This window comes from Rhea pennata, chromosome Z (genome assembly GCF_028389875.1).
Source record: "Rhea pennata isolate bPtePen1 chromosome Z, bPtePen1.pri, whole genome shotgun sequence".
Taxonomy (NCBI): domain Eukaryota; kingdom Metazoa; phylum Chordata; class Aves; order Rheiformes; family Rheidae; genus Rhea; species Rhea pennata.
Genome location: NC_084702.1, coordinates 55,245,026 through 55,264,535, shown reverse-complemented (window position 1 = coordinate 55,264,535; position 19,510 = coordinate 55,245,026). Strand labels below are relative to the sequence as shown.

General features: G+C 55.3%; 1 protein-coding gene across 1 annotated transcript; it reads left to right on the top strand.

The window, feature by feature from the left end:
• Positions 1-8,120: 8,120 nt before the first annotated feature.
• On the top strand, positions 8,121-14,566 carry FOXD1 (forkhead box D1). Its single transcript, XM_062599450.1, has 3 exons — positions 8,121-9,414; positions 13,109-13,310; positions 13,774-14,566. The coding sequence occupies exon 1, from the start codon at positions 8,121-8,123 to the stop codon at positions 9,390-9,392; it is 1,272 nt and encodes a 423-aa protein (XP_062455434.1). The 3' UTR covers positions 9,393-9,414; positions 13,109-13,310; positions 13,774-14,566.
• The last annotated feature ends 4,944 nt before the right edge of the window (positions 14,567-19,510 follow it).

Genomic DNA, 19,510 nt, shown 5'->3' with positions numbered 1-19,510 from the left:
AAAGATGGGATTGGAGGGAAGGCTTCAAGAGGAGAAAGTTCACTCCAAACTGAAAATAAAGTTTATTAATTTATTAGAAAATGGAATTGGCAGAGTACCTGCAGCAAAAGGGAATAGAGCCAAGACGAAAAAATTGAGTCACTGCAGGCCATTGAAAGTAAAAGCAATAAATACTTCAGTTCCAGATTTATCACAATCTGCCATCAATATATAAGAAAGACTTCAGAATTACAAGGCCAATTGATGATTACAAACATGCAAAATGTTTTAATAGGCTGGAATACTGAAGTGAAAATGAATTACAGAGAGATTATTCCAAGATAGAAGCTGTAGAAAGTGTAGTCCCAGCTGACAGCCCACGATTAACTGGACTGGAGGTATGATCTCATATTCCCTCATGTGAGATTTTAAAGACAAATTATGCTGAAAACCACATCACTGAGTTGTATCAAGAGTCAAGTGAAGCAGTTCAAGAACTGCAGTTCAGGAGATTCTGTTAGATTGGGTTACATTTCCTGGGACAAACAGCAGACCTTCAAAAAAAAAAAACTTTGCATCAGAGAAAAAGTATTTTAGAATGCTAAAATAGTATTGGCTCTTTTTCTGCAGTCCTTTCTGTAGAGTTGCGTAATGAGAAACATAAACTTAAACCTGGACTTTTTTGTAACTGATGAACAACTTCAAGAAATGGAATGAATCCAGTGCCTATAGTACTGCAATAGAGCGTGATAACCGACTGCTTGAGTGGAGAAAATCATCTTGGACATCCATGGACATACATGGACAGATGGGAGCATTTTATCTCTTTTGAGAAAGAGTGGAAAGGAGGTTCTCAAAATCATCAAAGAATATAAGTTTCTGAGGCAAAGTTCATTAGCTACACAAAAGAAGTGTAGGAACAAAAAACAATCCAACAACTTGCAGTTAAATTGGCTGCTTGTGAAAAAGTGCCTCCTAAATTATATGAAAGATTAAAGAATGACCAAAAATGCTGTCGAAGTGCCAATATAAAAGCTCCTCGAGGATATGGTCAGTGCTACACAAGCGATAATAAAGTACACAAGCGGTAATAAAGTACAGTGAGCAAGGGGTGTTAAGTTAGTAACATATTCATGAAACAAATTATGAGTCATAAGTATAAATGATCAGGCTGAAGTAGAGTAATACCTGTCCTGCTTGGCAATGAACAAAAGGAGCACATATTCAATGTATTTTCAGGCAGTAAAGGACACCTACCTGATACTCAAAGTCTTTTTAGGAAATGGTTGTTCAAAAGAATGTCTCATTTGTCACCTGAGAACAAAAGCATATAGCACACCAACAGGTTAACACAGGGAATAATAAAGTTAGCACACCTAACATCAATACTCCAGGACATTAGGGAAAAGTTGCTAGGCTATTTGGAAAAAAGATGCATATACATTAATAATTTAATGAAAGAAAGTAACAACATTCTGGCATAAAGGAGTGAAAGTGTTGAGAGAGATAAACGGAAAAGAGACCATCTCCTGAAGTGTAGATGTAAGAATTACTAAAGAATTCTTAAATATTGATACTAAATATATAAGCATTGAATGGGAACTCAGAAAGATGGGAATTAAGTACAGAGATGTTTTAATCTCGTATTTTAGAATATTTCACCATGCGCCGGAGAGTTGTAAGAAAATACAGTAATCCATAAAAGACTTAAATCTAGTAAGAGCTGGAGCACCTCATCAAAGAAGCAATGTCCTCTTCTCACCATGCTTGCAATTCTTAAGCTCCGTAACCCAGAATACCAGAGCTTCAAGCCACATCAGAAGCCTTTCATGACCAATGGGATGTCTCTGTTTGTAACACCCAGCAAAGGAAGTCTGGAGGGTAGGCAGAGAAATGCTGCATGAAGATCCCCCTGCCTTCACTAAACAGGGTTCAAATGGACTTTACTGAATACTTGAAAATTGCCATTAGTCAGGCTGGTAAAGGCTTGTCTAGGAAAGCTTTTGTACTATTCTCATGTGGTAGAGTCACACTGAAGATTTTTCTAAAGGAGCGATAAAAGTCAGAAGTCACCATATTCCCTGCTGATTGCATGTGAAGAAAGGGTACCTTGTATTTATGTGTAGAATACAGAGAATCAAACTAAAACATTATTCCTGTAGATATCCTGTAGATACCCATAATTCAAGAGAACTTGGTCATTTAAGCCATGACCATAGAAACGCTTTAATGCCTGGCAAGACAAGCTGTTACATGTCCGACGAGCTGTTAACATATGACCCCAAAGCAGCACGGTCCTGCCCGAGGATGGCAGGGTTATCCCAGCATGACTCAGGACTGCACTTGTCCCGCGTTCAGGTGTGCAGTTCTCAGCATGCCACCTTCCATGTGCTTGGCTTGCTAATCTCTTAGCAGCTGTGAAAGTGCAATTCATTCCAGGTTTGGCCTCGCTTTATGGGTCTATGACTCTTTACGGGTCTCCTGTTTCAGCTTGGCGCTGGCATGAGGGCAGCAGGGAGCAGCTGGCCAAGAGCAAGGAGACTGGATGGGGACTAGGGCCGTCCTTCAGCAGCAGCAGCAGCCCGCTCAAGCCCTGACAATAACCTGTTGTCTCTTTAACTTTAAAACTCCTTCTGGGCTCACTTGCATCACTACAGAATCAAATACCTAAAATGTCTGAGCCGTGAAATATGGGATCTCATTAGTAACTTGCCATAGCTTAACGAAGTGCTTGTTTATAGTGAAGAATTCAGAGATTATGTGGAGAAAGTTTATAAAGATTTCAATAGTCAACGAAACATGCAGTCAAGCATAACCTAAACATACCTGATTTATTCACGTGACTGGTACCCTACTGTATCAGCTGTAATGACCAATGCTCCATCTTGAAAATAAGTATACCTCTGCTAGTACTGGGAATAGACACTGGCTTAAAAGAGCAGAAATAAAAAGTTTAAGTTAAAATTAGAAACAAAAATGTTGGCATTCTTGAGGCTTATTTAGTTGTGGCTGCTTTTGCAATGACAAATACCTGGGAACATTTACAGAATCAGTTCATCAGAGAGAAGGGCAACAAAGATGTCAGTGGTACAGAAGTGTTTCTGTAGTAATTCAGTAATCCTGAAGTGGGATACTTCTGCCTGAAAAGGAGCTGACCGAGTAGGATGTGATAAAATCTACAAATCATGAATGGCAGGGAGAGGTTAATTAGAAACAATTGTTCATTGCCTCTTCTAGTAGAAAAATGAGAGAGCACTAGATTAAATGGGCAGGTGTCTTAAAGGAGACACTTCATACCAAGGGTAGTTAAGACTGAGGAACATTTTGCCAGAAAACATGCTCACTAGTGAAAATGTACTTGATTTCCAAAAGTCACTGGGCAAATTCATAAACGAAAATCCTTCAAAGACTATTGCATTCACATGTTAGCTGTAGCTTAGAAAATCCCTGAGACAGATTTCTGGCTACTGGGAAACAATTTTATCCCGTTCTTATATTCTTCTCTCAAAACCTGATATTGGCGGCTGTTGAAGGCAGCTTGTATTGCAGACAGACTTTGACCTAACCTGATCTAAGCTCTTCCTGTATTCCGTTAAACTGGAAGTACAGAAGCGTCCTGAGAACATTAAGCGAATTTTACAAAAGGTGAATGCCAAAAGGGCCTTTCAGAAAGTGAATTTCACTGAAAGCATTTATCTGCCCTGGAAGAATTATAAAACAAAGACAGACAGACAATCATAAACATATATATATATATATATATATAAAAAAGTTTGACAATGAGTGTGTCATAGGGTCATCTCCCAGTATGACAAAATATTTTCAACAGTGGGTATGGCAGGAAGCCTCAGATTTTCCTTCAGCCTCCTTCACCTTTGCAGGTGACTACTGCAGCCCCTCACTAATACATTGCTTTTTGGCCTGGTCATGGGCAGTTGCTGTGCCCTCATCCTCTGTAGGAGGCTCAAGTGAAGCATTACCTTACCCCAGAGCTACACAGTGGTGATCCAGCAAGGGAAGAGGAGGGAAAAGACACAGAAATCTGCTGGCTAAACCAATGGTCTCTGTGGTGGTGGGCAGCAAAGGTCATAGCTATTACTGCAAAACTCACTAGTGCAGACACTACTGTCGCATTATGGGGTTATTCAGGAAGTTCTTTTTTTTTTTTTTTCCCATGATGCAAGAACAACAAAATGGCCCAAGGAATTATATTGATAGAAAATGTAAATTATTTTGGAAGCAGTTTTGTTTCAATAATGGAAAATCTGGTTCTGCAGGAAGGACTTGGATCTGGGTGAGGAGGGCATGTACAATGCCTTGCCAAGCCTTTGGGGATGGAGTTTCTCAAGGCGCAGCAGGCCAGGGCGGCTCTTCAGCCTCAGGGGTGTAACTGGGGGCCAGGCTAGAGCTGGCTTTCGGCAGGCTGTGCACTGCCTCACTTGTCCTTAGCACAACACTCAGCAGATAACAGGGGGATGCGCACAACCGCCAAGCACCTGAGCTCAAGAAGGCTCTAGCATCGTGCTGCGCACAATCACAGCAACACCAGAAAATCCAGAGCACCTCAGACAGTGGCTCCCAGGGTGGCTGCACCAAAGCTCTCCCAGCCATGCCTGGGGCACTACCAGCATCACAGCATCTTCAGTTTTGAATAAACTGCAGGGCTTTTCTGTAGGCCTGTCTCTCCCCGGCCCCAGTGTGGGCTTGGGGGAGCCCAACTCAGGTGTGTGCCCCAGGAGGTGTGTGGCCCGAGGGGCAGCTTCCCCTAGAGCCTGGTGAGGGAGGAGGCAGGGGGGCAGCTCCTGGTCCAGCTGGTCCAGCTCCTGCCTGCAGGTGCCCCTCTGAGCTGGTCTGTCCTGGTTCCCTTCCAACAGTGGAGAGTTGCTGAAATACCCTGACTCTTGCTTGGGTTTGAATCCTGGCAATAAGGCTGCGGAGGAGGCTGCTGTCCCTGCTGCCTTTAAGCGCCAGCGGGCATTGGGAGGCCCTGTCCTCGTGCTGGGGGTGGTCACAGTAAGTAGCGGGAGCCATGAGGACTAGAGTGATGAACTGAGAGCTGCTTGATCCGCACACGCAGCACACTGATAATGTATGAGGTGTTCCGTGTGTTCATGCAGGAGGCGTGCGTGTCCGTGTCACACACAGACATTAAAGTGAATATTAACGGACTCACATAACAATAAAGACATCGGCCTGCAGACCTCTCATTCACGCCTCGCTCCTCTGTCCCTGTCACTTTAGCTGCGCATTACACCAGCGGCAGAGAACCCCGAGAGACAAGCCCCCCGGGGCTGGGGACGCGCGGGGCTCCGCGGCCGAGCCCGCGGACACCCGGGCGCCGCAGCCCTTGCGGGAGGCGAGCTCAGGCAGCACTCGGTGCCCGGTGCCGCGAAAGCCCCGCGGTGCCGCCAGCGCCGCTGCCTCCGCCGGCGCGGCCGGCCTGCAGGTGGCATCCCGCGGCCGCGCAAGCGGCGCCGGGGCCGCGCGGCCGCGCCGGGCCGGGCCTGCCCGTCCCCTCGGCGCCCGCCTCGCCGAGGCGGCACCTGCCCGGCGGCAGGGCTCGGCGGCAGAGCCGCGGCGGCGGCCGGGGCCGCGCCGGGCCGCCCGGGCCGCCGCGGCGCTTCGGGGACCTGCCCAAACCCGCGGGGCGGCCGCAGCGCCGCGAAACACCCGCGGGGGCGCGGGGCAGGTCCGACGGGCTCCGCCGGCTCCGCTCTGCTCTGCTACGGCCGTTCCTCCCGATAAATTTTTCAACTCCACCATTCTTCCTACTTGGATTTTTTTTTAAGATGATTTTAAACATCCGGCACGTCAGCAAAACACGATGGCAAGTACTGGGAGAAGAGCAAGACTAAAAGGAACAAAAAGAGGCTGAAAAGGAAAAGCACTAACTCTTTGTAAAGAGGAAAATACTCTGACAGGAAAAGTTATCCTTCTGCCTGCCTTTTAGCTTCAAATTTGAATTAGCCTCAAAGCTTATTCAAAAATTAAAGTCATTTTACTTCCTATTATTTAGTAAATCTCGAGTGACATTATCAGCCTTCAATGCGTAAAAATATTCCTCAGTACTTAATTACCGGTTTTGAAATTTATTTTTTTCTTCTTCTCTTTTGCACTTCCGTAACTTTTGGTGGTATTCTCCTGCAGGCGTCTTAGTAGTGAACAAAATGTAAATAGGATTATTTTGAAATAGTGGAAAGGATTATGTTGTAAATCCATGAAACTGGGCTTGAAACAGGGTGGCTTGAAGCTTTGGATTAGGAGAGTATACTGGAAATGCATTTCAATAAAGCGGTGTGTTTCGCTTGCTTGAGAAGCAAGAGTTGTTTGAAAAGTAAGCACGCATCAGTCCCTTCTCGCGATGATTTTTATCGGAGGAAGACATACTTTTCCACTGCTCCGATTCAAAGTGGATTCAGATCGTGGGGTTATTCCATCAGGACTAGGACCAGTGTGAACTTTCAAGGCGTTTCTTCTTGATAACACAGTGATTCCAAATATGTCCAAGGTGATTTTCTCCCCTCGAGCAGTCCGCTAAGTGTGCGAGCCCTCGAATAAAGGGCATCTCTGGTCTTCTGTTATCCGCGAATGTATCACCTGAAATTGGGAACAACGGGACCTAACTGGGAAGCAGTCTTCTGTGTCGCTTTCCTTATGCTGTCACTCCTCCGCTCGAAGCAGAATTGGCATTTTAAAGGACGGTGGCTTGTTTTCTTTTGCATAAGAAAGAGATAAAACTAATTCTCTGCTAGTGCTTCTCATAATGGAAAGGAGTGTCTTCTCTCCCATTAAAAACAACAGCCTCACAAATGGACTATGAGATTAGTGGTGAGCTTTGGAGGGCTTGCAGGGTTGACATGTAGAGATACTTGATTTAATTCTTGAATTAAACTTGGGGTAGGGGAGGGAAGAAGGAGGAGGAGAGAGAGCTTTCTAAACCATCCTGCAGACAAAAGTATTCAAATGAAGTTTATTAGCTTATCATCATCCCCACCCAGACTATTTTTTTTTGGGGGGGGGAACCTTTTATTTTAGGGGGCCGCGAGGCGTGCCGCGCCAAACGCGCCTTCTCGCCAAGCCACGGCGCCCCTTCGCCCCGCAGAGCCCAGCTGCCGCCCGCCGCCGCCGCGCCGCTGCTCCCGCCTCGCCCCCGCCTCCGCGCCCGCTCCCCGGCCGCCGCGGGCAGAGCGGCGCGGGGGCAGCTGCCAGGCAGCCTTCGGCCGCCCCCGGGACGGCGCTTCAGCACTGTGGGCTGCTTGCTTTTTTCTTTTCTTTTCTTTTTTCTTTTCTTTTCTTTTTTCTTTTCTTTTCTTTTTTCTTTTCTTTTCTTTTTTTTTTTCTTTCTTTTTTTTCTTTCTTTTTTTTTTTTTAAGCAGGGGAGGGATCTTTATTTCCCCGTTTTCCCCGGAAAACGCCCCCGGGCACGCCGCGGCCCAGCACAGCCCCTCGTGGCCGGGCCGGGCCGGGCGGAGCAGGGCGAGCGCTGCGCGGCGCTGCTCTGGGCGGAGAGGGGGTGAGGCGCGGAGCCGCCCGGGCCGCCGAGCTCTGACGCGGGGAGCCGAGCGATGTCCCCCTCCGCTGCGATGGGGGGAGGAAGGCCGCCCTCCTCGGGACTCGGCCCCAGCCTCCTCACCGTCTTTCCTGCGGCCCGGCGAGCCGCCCCCCTCGTCCCTCCCCGCCTGCCCCCGCCCTCCTCTGCCCTCTCCTCCCCCCAGGACTAGGCGCGCTCCCTCCTGCCCGGCATCCGCTAATGTCTGGGGGCTGAGGTGAGGGGAAAGCAGGGGGAAAGAGGCTTCTAGGCGCGGCGGCGCAACCCCCGCCCCCCCCCCCCAAGCCCAGACCCCAAACAAAAACCACAGACCAAAAAAAAAAAAAAAAGGAGGGGAGGGGGGAAAGAGAGAGGGAGAAATCAAAAAAAGCCGGGAAAAAAATCCCCGAAACAAAACCAAAACCAGCCGCCGCCTCCGAGCGGGCCGAGAGCGCTCTCGCGGCGGCGCTGGGGGCCGGCGCGGCTCGGGGCGGCCCGCCTGCCCGCGGCGGCGGCGGCGGCGCGGCCCTGCGCGGAGCGGCGCGGAGCCTGGCGGCGGAGGGCAGCGCGCCCGCCCGCCCGCCGCGCCGCCGATGCGCTGCCCCGCCGCGCCATGACCCTGAGCGCGGAGATGTCCGAGGTGTCGGCGCTGGCTGAGGAGACCGACATCGACGTGGTGGGCGAGGAGGACGACGAAGAGGACGACGAGGAGCCGCAGCCCCGCCGCTGCCGCCGCCGCCGCTCCTACGCCGAGGACGAGGAGGAGGAGGAGGAGGAGGAGGAGGAAGACGAGGAGGACGTGGGCGACCTCCACGACGACACGCGGCTGCCGCGCTCGCCCGTGCGCGGCGGCGGCGGCGGGGCGGACGGCGGGGACGGTGCCGGCGGCTCGCGGCCCCCCTCGCGGGGCGGCCCGCAGAAGGCGGCGGCAGGCGGCGGCGGCGGCGGGGCTGGCGGCGGCAAGAACAGCCTGGTGAAGCCGCCCTACTCCTACATCGCCCTCATCACCATGGCCATCCTGCAGAGCCCCAAGAAGCGGCTGACGCTGAGCGAGATCTGCGAGTTCATCAGCGGGCGCTTCCCCTACTACCGGGAGAAGTTCCCCGCCTGGCAGAACAGCATCCGCCACAACCTCTCCCTCAACGACTGCTTCGTGAAGATCCCCCGCGAGCCCGGCAACCCGGGCAAGGGCAACTACTGGACGCTGGACCCCGAGTCCGCCGACATGTTCGACAACGGGAGCTTCCTGCGCCGCCGAAAGCGCTTCAAGCGGCAGCCGCTGCCGGCGCCCGAGCTGCTGCTGCGCGCCGTGGACCCCGCCGCCTTCCTGCCGCAGCCGCAGCCGCAGCCCCCGCAGCAGCCGCCCTACGCCTACGGACCCTACGGCTGCGGGTACGGCCTCCAGCTCCAGCCCTACCACCCCCACTCCGCCCTCTTCGCCTTCCACCACCACTCCCCGCCGGCCCGCCAGCCCCCCGCCGCCGCCGCCGGCAGCGCCGCCGCCGCGCTGCCCGCCGCCGCCGCCGCCGCCGCGCCGCCGGGCGCCTTGCTGCCGCCGGCGGAGCTGGCACGGACGCCCTTCGGCTACGCGCACCCGCTGGGCCCGGCGCTGGCGGCCTCGCTGCACGCCGCCAAGCCCGGCCCCGGCGCGGCGCTGGCCCGCTCGCCCTTCTCCATCGAGAGCATCATCGGGGCGGCCGCCGGCCCCGGCCCCGGCCCCGGCCCCGGCTCCGGCGCGGGCGCGGGCGCGGGCGGCAGCTGCGCGGCGCAGTCGGTCGCGGCGCCGGCGCTGGCCCGCGCGCTGGGGAGCGCCGGCGGCCGCCTGCCCGCCGCCGCCGCCCTGCCCGCCGCCCCCGGCCTGGCGGCCCGCATCTCTAACTGTTAAGGGTCTCGGAGCCTGCCCGAAGGTAGGACCTGGGGTCTCTCGGAGCCGCCGCACGCCGTGAGCAGCGGAGCCGAGCGCTTCGGGGCGGCGGGGCCGCGCGGTGGGGCCGGGTCGTGGCGCGCGGCCGCGGCCGCCGGGACCCGCGCGGAGGCACAGCCGGGTCTGCGGGGGCGCGGGCGAGCGGGCTTGCTGTCGGAGAGCTACTCTTTATTTCCTAACAGAAACAGAAAATACGAATAACATCTCTAAACCGTTGAAGTTCAGAGATTCTCAGGTGTAGGAGCTTCTAAACAGTAATGTACAGGAAAGAAAATGGCTTGAGGGAGGACAGCGAAGCAATACTTTTTCATTTTAGTACACTTGTCTCATGTACTTTTATTAAAAAGAGAAAGATTAACATGTTTACACAGAAGAAAGTCAAGATTATCCTTTCTTATTTTAACCTGTGTTTTGTATTATAATAGACTTACGGAGTTTTTATTTTGTACTTTATGCGTATTCTTTACAAGGAATATTGTTTAAAATTACTGGCAAGTATTATTGTATCATTTTAATGTAAAATTTTTACACATTTTCAAAAATAAAATTTTTAATTTTCAAAAAAGCAAACAATCAGTTTAAAAAAAGAGAGAGAGAAGAAAAACGAAGGGGCCCAGCCAGACTGTTGGCTTTGGACTCTTCCGTCCATAGTATTTCTCCCTTCGTTGGGACATTCATATCTTCTTCTTCGGGATTAATAGAACAATAGCCGAAGTATTTTACAGCTTGAAATTTATTATGACCGAATTTGACCGCGAAGAAGATCAGAATATGGTTTTCTCAGTGAAAGCATTGTTAGCCCTAGCACAGAGTGAAAGACGGAAAAAAAAAGGAGCAAGGACAAAAAAGAGAATAAATAGAAATAGGTCTCTCTCAAGAGTAAAACTGGCTCTGTAAAGCATCAATCAGGGCATTGATTTAAAAGCCAGTTTTAGACTATTTTTATCCTTTTGAGTGAGTTCTAATTCACAACCGCATCACAGTTTGGTTTCCAAGAGGCCCAAAGGAAATAATAATAAACGGCACGTATAGATCTTCAGAGAGATTTATCCTAGCCTCTCATATCTGTATGAGGATAACATGGACATGTGTTTCTACTTTTCAATACATATAATGTAAAGTGTGCGTTCGAATATCCTTGTGTGATGAGCTGATTAAATGCACAAGTAATTGAAGTAAGGATATATAAACTATACCAAACAGATCGTGTAAGCAACTATTTTCATTTTGGACTGACATTTTAACACGTATGCTATTGATAGGTATGTATTTTATAGGTTAAAGTTATTTTTTTTATCCAAAAAAATCGGTCTCAAATATTCGGAGCTTACATGTGAAAAGAGAATCGCACATTTTAAGCGTAGGCATGTGGTTGCTTGCTGTGAACTGAGAACACTCATATTTCAAACCAGGAAGGTACTTTACAAATAAGACGTATTTAAAACATAATTTGGTAGATTGGGGGATACATTATGTGGATTTCCGTGAAAAAAAGTAGGAATGTCTTTTACCGTTCTTTGAGGTGGGGAGGCAAAGGTTATGTGGTTACGTGTTTTTACATACGGAAATAGTTTGCCTCCTTAGCTTTAAGCATTCTCGTGGCTAGAGAAGTTAAGCTTTCTGTTTTGTTTGTAGCAATGCAGGGTGAAAATAATGGTTTCCAATAAGTGGAGTGACGGGACGTAGGCTGTGTGCTGGGCTCTGTTTGTGGCGTGCAGCTGGAGGGCCACTTGGGGTGTCCTGAGGCCCTTGCAGGGCAGGTACGGTCCCAAGTGGCGTTTAGAAGGGAGGGAGCAGGGCCCAGAGGCGCCACATGGGTGCCCTTTGGGGAGAATTCAGCATGTTTGGTGGACAAACACGCGTCTTCGGGCCCACGCCAGGGGCTCCTTGTAGCTGGTGTGCTTTCTGGCTGCTTGAGCAGCACTTTGGGGTGAGGGGCCATGGGAACCCTGGGCTGCCCCCACGCAATGGGAAGAGCAGGCTGAGGCTGCCCCTTATTTGTTTCTTTTTCATGGTCTTTTTTTGTGGGGGGCTTCCTCACCTCGAGCTCCTGGGAGCCAAGCGGTGTCCTGTATGCCTGCCTACGAGGGCCTACGTGGCTGCTGCCGGGTGTCCGTGCGTGCCTGTTATCTTCCCCTCCGGTTTCTTAAGAGGCAAACCTTGTTTAAAGATAAATGGCAATGAAGTTGCTAGGCCACTTGCTCCTTCCATATTTTTTGTCTGTACCCTGCATTAGGTGTGGACAGGGCCTTCATTTGGGAGCTGGCAGACAGGCTAACCGCCCGCCAGCAGCAGGCACTGGAAAACGTGTTGTGCTTTCATTTGCAAAGCGCCGAGGGGAAGAGGGAGAGGAGGCTGCGCCGCGGCGGAGGGCGTCACCGCTGCTTCGCTCCGCGTCCGGCCCCGGGGCTCGGCGGGTCCCGCGCCGCTGCGCCCTGCAGCGCGGCCGCCGCCGGGCGCCCCCCGCAGAAGGTGCCGCCACTAAAGGCGCCGGTCCCGCGGCCTCCAACCCAAGCCCCACGGCCCCCAAACCCCACAATCCCCAAACCCCACGGCCCCGCAGCCCCGCGGACCCCAAGGCCCGCGGTGGCGGCGGCCGCTGAGGCCCGCTCGCAGGCAGCTGCCCGCGGTGCCCCCTCCCCGCTGTGAAGGCGGACAGAAGCGATGTGCAAGTCCTCGCAGGGACGGAGCCCAGCTGAACAATTACTCCAAAATAGGCTGGGACCAAATAAACAAACTGGTGGGACAAACATGATGGTGTCGCCTCCTCCTCCTCCTCCTCTTCCTCCTCCTCCCAGCTACGAAGTATGGATTCATTAACCCGTCTCTTTTTCTCATTTTGTCCCCGTAGGGCTGAGACACGAATTGCTGGAGCTGAATTGGGAGGGGATTGCTCTATATGGGGGCTAATGTTTCAATCAGTTCCTCCAGAAGGACCACACAAAAAGAAACTTTTCAGTTTATGGTGCTATTATGCAGAGTTTTAATCTAGGGATAGATTTAGCCAAATGTTATCTATTGGGAATTTAATGAAGCCCTTATGTGTTCAATCGCTTTTTATGCCACACACAGTCTCTCTATCCAGAAACGTTTCCTTCCACATATTTCTTTGTTTCTGTTGGGTGATTTATATATTTTTAATCAGTTTTTTTTTTAATTGCTTCTTCTCAACCATCTTGTATAACGTTGCTCTCGAGCAGAACTGTGTTAGGTCCCTTCCCACATCCCCTGTAAAAGAAATTTCCCCTTCCCACCCGCGGTTCAAAGCTGATTAGTCTGCAGGTCGGCCCGCTGCGCGCTCCCCGCCGGAGGGCCCCCCCGCCCCGTGCCGGTAGCGGCGGCAGCGCCGCGGACGCGGGCCATGCGCTGCTGCCCCGTCGCTTTTCTGATGTAGCGAGGGGCCCCCGGGCAGCCGGGGCGCCCCGGGCCGGTGCTTCCCCCCGCGGCGCTCCCGGCGGATTGCAGGCGCCCGGTGGCAGCGGCCGCCGCTCACCTGCACTCGCCTGCTCCGCCGCTCTCGGGGCCGGGACCGAGGCCTGCGCGGGGGATGCGTCGGAAAGCGGGTCTGCTTCAGCGGCCCCTTGGCACGGACCGGAGACTCCGCTCTGTACGCAGTGCTTTCCTTCGTTAGTTACAGTAAGTACTTCCGTACTCCCTGATAATATTGTGTTTGACAGAAAAAATGGAAATTGTGATCACGGCCAAATGCTCCTTGCAGTGCAACTCGATAACCAGACCAGATCCGTTTTCCAGCTCCTTCCCAGCGGCTCCTCTCTTCCCTTCTCAGCGAAGCTGCCGCCGCTGCCGTTGCCGTGCAGAGCCAGGCCGCCCGCGGGGCGACGAGGTGCCCGCGCTCCGCGGCCGCGCAGCGCCCAGCAGGTGCGTGTCCGCGGCCGCGCAGCGCCCAGCAGGCTCGTGCCCGCCCCGCGGCCGCTGCGCCGGCAGCAGCCCCCCGCTCGCCGCATGCCCCCCATCACCTGCCGCAGGTGACTTCAGCGCTCCCCCACTTCTCCCTCCATCCCCTTTCCCTTCCCCAGCCCCACCGCGAGTCCCGCGCCCCACAGCCGCGGGATATTCTCCGCCGGCTCCGTTGTACCGCACGGGATAGCACCACTGAGATACAGAGATACAGCATTATATGATAGATATTTCCATATGTGCGTGTATGCGTGCGGCCGTAAATGGCACTTCCGATGCTAAATCTTTTCAGATCTATGCTGCCACAACGCGCTCGCTTGCGGCTTTTCCGCGCAGAGTGCGTCCGCCGCTGCTGGGGGAGGTGGAGACCTGCGGGCGAGCCCCCGGGGTCCGCACCTCGCTTACTGCTCTCTTTCTCTTGCAGAAGAGCGCCGGGCCCCGCCGTCGGGCCCCTCCCGGAACAGCGCCCCTCCCCGTGGCCCGGCTCGTCCTGGCTCGTTTCGGCTCGGCTCGCCGCAGAGGACCGGGGCTGACCCAAAGAGAAGAAGCGAAGGCCGAGGGGGTGGGAGGCGCGCAGGGAAGCCCGCGGCAGAACGGGCCCTGCGCGGCGGCGCGGCGGGACAGAGCCTCCGCGGCCGCGGCGGTACTGCGCGCCTGGACGAGCTGGAAGCGGGCAGGGGCCGCAGCGGCAGGCGCGTCCCGGCGGCTGCTCCTCAAGCGCAAGGCTCCCGCTCGGCGACGGGCCCGGCCGGGCTGTGCCGAGCCGGGCCGAACCGGGCCGCGGCGGCACGGGGCAAGGAGCTGCGGGCGATGCTTGCGGGCATTTCTTGCCGTCCGCACCTGCAAGGGAGTAAAGTCACGTTCCCTGTCAGGCCCCAGGAGAGCCGAGAAGCAGAACGAATTCTGAACGGGACTGAACGGAAGACCTTTATATATATATGTGTGTGTGTGCGCGTGCGTATATACATGCAGCGTCTAGCTCATTTCAAAAATGATATCACTGAACTGAATTCCGAAGGACAGTATTTTTATCAGAATAATTAAACTTGCCCTTTCTCCGAATCACAAGAGACCTATTCAATTGATTCAAAGAATCCCTTTCGCTGAAGGAGTAAAACGGCATGCAGAAGTCTGCGGGGCCCTGTATTTAGATGATAAATTATACAATTTACTTTGGAAGCGAAAGGATAAATAGAGAAACCACTTGTTGCGTTAAATCGTTGTCTGAGATTGGGAAAGCCTTCTACACGGTTAATGCGAAGGTATTTCTCCTCTCCATCCCCTCCCGGCCCCAGGACCGCGTCAGTGTACAGGGAAATGCGTGCGTGTGCCCGGGCGTGCCAGCCGCGGCCGCCCAGCTGCGGGCATTGCCGCAGTCACCTGCGCAAGCGTCTGCTCTTGGGAAAGTGCCTCGGCGATACCCGGCGACACGGCTCTTCCTGCCGCGTTGTACCCAGGCCTACTTCTCCGCCTACATTGCAAGAAGCTTATACAGTGCACCTGTATATGCTAGACACACACACACACAGTGAAGATAAATTAGGTGTCTTCCTCAGATTTTCTCTTCTGAAAATAAACACTCACGTCTGCTTACTCAGCAAGCAGCAGAGGAAGCTGATACTTTTCTAATATACGTGTATATAGTGAAATTTCACCTGTTGGCTGTATGAATGCCGGAGGAGAGGGAAGAGAATGGGAAGGCAGTCTTTTCGGATCAGCAGTTCATGTTTAAAGGAGCAATTGGTGAAAAAAAAAATATCCAGCGCCAGGCGAGAGAGGCTAGAAAGGGCAAGGGACTGACTTGCTCCAGCAGTGGGCAAGGTTGGAAAATTATTCACAGTATAAATGCCAGCCTCCCTCTCATTTTACCCAGTGCTCCCCCCCCCCTCCCCCCCCGGGACGGGTCGGTGAGTACCTCCAGACTCCCCGGCCTTCCTGGAAGCCCTGAACTTCTCTTTCCGTTGTGGACGGACCCCGCCGGTGGGGAGGCGCACACGGCGGGAGCACCGGCGGCGGCACACCCCCGTGCCTGCTCCTCCGCCCCGGTGCGCGGCTGCACCGGTCCCGGCCGCCGGCACGGCGGCCGTCGAGGGAGCCGTCCGCGTTCACAACCCGCCTGGGCTCAGCGAAGGGCTGCGGGCGGCCGCGGGCCGGGCCGGGCTGGGCCAGGCCGGGCCCGGGGCGCCCCGTCGGGCAGTGGGGTGGCCGCGGAAGCCTCGGCGGAAGAGGGGAGGAAGCCTTCGGGCGCGACTGCCCGGGGCAGAGCGGCCAAGCGACTTTCGGGCGGCGAGGGATGCCCGAGGCCGTGCTCCGGCTCCACCGTGGGAGCCCCTTCTCTTCCCTCGGCCACGGAGGGCGCAAAGCGAGCCTCGAGAGCGCGGCTGGGGTGCGAGGGGGTCTCGGCTTCCTGGGGCAAGCCGTGGCCCTCTGCGCGGCCGTGCCACGGGCTGCGGAGGAGCAGGCCGCGGCCGAGGGGCTGCGCCGGCCCTTCCGCACCCGTAAGGGGCGTCTGGAGGCACCATGGGGCGCGGGGGGGGGGGGGGGGCGGGGAGACCGGTCCCGGCGCTATAAATCCCTCGGCAATTGAGTTCTGCACCTTTGATTTGAAAAATCGGATTCCTTGAGTGGAAACAGTTGACAGGAACCTAAAAGGATTAGCTGCATTCCACACAGGATCATTTTTACTGGTAACATTTTGAAACGATTGATCCCTTCCAGACCATAAACAATGTCCAGAAAAATGATCTAACTAGACTTCCATTGTTTCCTTTTGTCTGCGAATCCCCTTTCGCCAGCAGTTAGATTAGGGGCTTTGACAGGGTGGGTCTTATGCCCCCCCCTCCAAAGTATTGAATTTGAAATCGTTAACAATTTTGTTTGTAAATCCAATGAGCCAGCGAGGGCACAAACGGGGGGAAGGGGGGGTAGAGGGAGACAGGAGCCGGCGGGGAGAGAAGCAGAGGTTCAGTTACCGAAAGGAGATCCCGTGGCCTTTCCCTCTGCCATGCGCCTCTCCCGCGGGCTTTTGCGCCGACCTGATGCAGGAGAAGAGAGAAAAGGGGAGATCCCGCCGGCCGCTTCCTCCGCGACGGGGTGCCGAGAGCGGCCCACGCGCGCCCCGATCCCACTCGCGGCCCGGAGGGACGCCTACAGTGGAGAGCCGCGCCGGAGCCCGGAGGGACCCGCGATGCGCCGCGGGCGGGCACAGGGGGGCCACCCCTGCGCCCCGTCCTCCCCGTCCAGTGCAGAGGCAGGAGAGCACCAGCGTGGCACGGGGTGGAGTGGGGGGAGCGCCCCGTCGTGCTGGCTTTCCCTGTGTTTTTACACCTGCACGCACTGCCCCGTGTTCCTTCCCTTGATTTATAGCCCGGCTGAAGTTTCGGTATTCCCCAAACCACCCGCGCTGCCTCCCTGCGCACCTTCCTGCCGGCAGCAGGGCGCTGCGCAGGAATGTGCCCTCCGCGGGCGCGCACACCGGCCCCAGGGGGCTTTTCGCCGCCTCTGGGGAGCGCTTGCTCGAGGCACAGCATAACGAGGGCGGCGGGAGTGGGGGGCGGGGGGTAACTCCCCAAATCCGGAGCGGTCAGGTCTGAGAGTCCTGCGGGAGGAAGCGAGCAAGCCCCGGCTGCCGCGTGGGCGCCCGTGCCGGGTCGTTCCGGGGCGTCCTGCAAGGGCTCTGGGATCCCAGGGAGCAGGGGGGGGGATCCCGGGGATCAAGGGGAGATCCCGGGGAGCAGGCTGCTTCGCCGCGCCTTGCCCTTTCGCCGCCTGCCCTCCCGAGCTGTGTCTGTGGAGCCCGTGCCCGAGCCACGAGGTGCCGGGGCCGCCGGCGGCTACCGGGGCGCTGCCAGCTTGCAGCGGCAAACGGCAGCCCGGGGGCCATGGGCTGCCAAAAAATCCGGGCAGAAAAGGCAATTCCTATTCCAAGTTGTGTACCCCCCCCCCCCCCCAATTAAGAGAACGCAGCTTCTGCCCCCCGGATTTCTCGGGATTTGTCCTTCACGTCAGGCTCCGGGATTTTCTTTATTTCTTCTTCTTCTTCTTTTATTTTCCTGTATTTCTTTTTCCTCCCACAGAGAATAAGCCGCTCCCCAGTGTAGATTGGCAGCATTGAGCATCTTCCTAACTTAACTCTGTTTTCCTTGCATCTATCAATCCACCTTTTTAATTAGACTAATTAGAAGATATGTGGAGTGTTGCTGGGCCCATAGACTAAACTGCTTAGGGCTTGTGAAAGGAAGGCTGAATGCCCGCCATGGGAGGTGGCCATTCAGGGGACGGTAACAGTTGCTACATTTATCTCCCGCCATTGAAAAGAGCCCTGCTTAAAGCTCGATTAAAATGTTTGGAAACTAATGCCACCCTGGATCCCTCTCTAATTAGAGGGCCTGGATAGATCACCCTGATCAGTCAAAAGAAACTCCTTCCAGGGTCTGCCTTTTCTGTTCAGTAGAATTACTTCCCTTCACCACTACCCTGCCCCCATTTTGGAAAGAAAAAAAAAAAAAAAAAAAAGAAAAAAGAAAAAGAAAAAAGAAAAAAATGGAGAGGGAGAGAAAGAGATAACACGGCCGCAAAAACGGAGCGGAGAGAAGTGGCGCTAGGCTGAAGTCTCTCTTCCTACGAGCTACGTTATATCTGGCTCTGGCTTCGCGGTTCCCAGGCCCAGGGCTCTCACGCTGCTTTGGCAGCGGTGAGAAAGAGACCCCGGTGCCGGGGGGCCGGGCTGCGCGGAGTGCCGCGGAGGGGGCCGCGGGCGCGCCGGGCCGGCCTGCCCAGCGCTGGGGGCCGAGGCCGCGCTCTGCGGAGGTGCGGAGCTTGGCGAGCACATCCTCCAGCCTCCTTGTACCGCCTTGCCGGGACGCCCCGGTGCGCCTCGAACCTAGATTTCTTGCTACGCGGCCCGCTGGAGATGCGCAAGGGCGCGGGCAGCCCCCGAGGCGCCGCGCACGCGTGGGGCCCCGCGCCGCTAGGCCGGCAGCACATCCCGTAAACCCGCTGCACCGCTTCTTCCCCATGTGATACAGGGACTTTGTCATCGTAAACAGGAATAAAAGATTGGTGCTGACGGGGGGAGGAAGGAGGAAAATGTTCTCTTCATTAACACCAGTCTGTTGCACGCAGATGCTGTGATTTACAGGCTAGATGTGCCCGAAGTGCCTGGAAAGAGCTCGCAGTCGTGCCTCGGCAAGCGGCAGCCCCGCAATCCGGGCCCCCGTGCGCCCGCCGAGCCGTGGCAGCTCGGGCCGGCGGCGGTTTCCCCCGGGCGCCCGCGGCGCCGTCCCGAGGCGCGGAAGGGCGCGGAAGCCTCTCCCTCGGGTATCTGGTGTTTGCAGCGCAGCACGTGGTAGTGGAGCGGGGTGAAACTGGGATGGGATTTTCCTTTTTTCCATATGTTTGGCTGGCTTTTGTAGGACAGTGTGGTGAGGCCTCTCCGCAGAAATTCTCATACGCGCCAGGAAGACGTCCCTGCGGCCCCATCTCCGCGCTCCCCCCGGGAGAGGCCCCCGGGAGCCCTGCCGCGCCGCTGGCGGACGGGACCTCGGCGGAGACGGACGGGGGGTGTCCGCGGCACTGCCAGGCACAGACCATCATGTAGCAGCTCCTGTTTTCTCCCAGCCTCCAAGAGCCCCGGGGAGGCGGCGGGAGCGCGCAGGCGGGGGAGATGAGAGGAGTCTCTCTGCCCCTGCACACGGACGGCATCGCCGCGGGGGGGAAACGGCGGGGCTCGGGCTCTTACCTGCCCCCCAGGTAAGTACGCAGGTGGGAAGGCGGACAGCCCCGGGAAGGAGAGTGGATGCTCAAAGATGTCCGTGTCTCCCTCCCTGTTCTGGGGCGTGCTTTCCCTTGCCCTCCCCGCATTGGCACACGCACACGATGAATCACGTCTAATCCCAGTGCACCCTATAGGGCGAGTCTGGGGGATAAAAACTATCGAGCTCTTCCCTTAGGGACATAGACATCACGTCCCCCCCCCCTTCCCCGAGCGATCCCAGCTCCGTGGGCAGACCTGCAGGGCTACAGAGAGCGCATCTTGGGCTAAGACCCCCCCCCCCCCCGCCGCTGCAAGCAAATGCTGCCAAGGCGCTTGTACCTGCTGTGCTTCGGGTCCGGGGCAGGAGCCGGGCCGCAGAGGCCGCGCCGGAGCCCTGGGCCGCGGG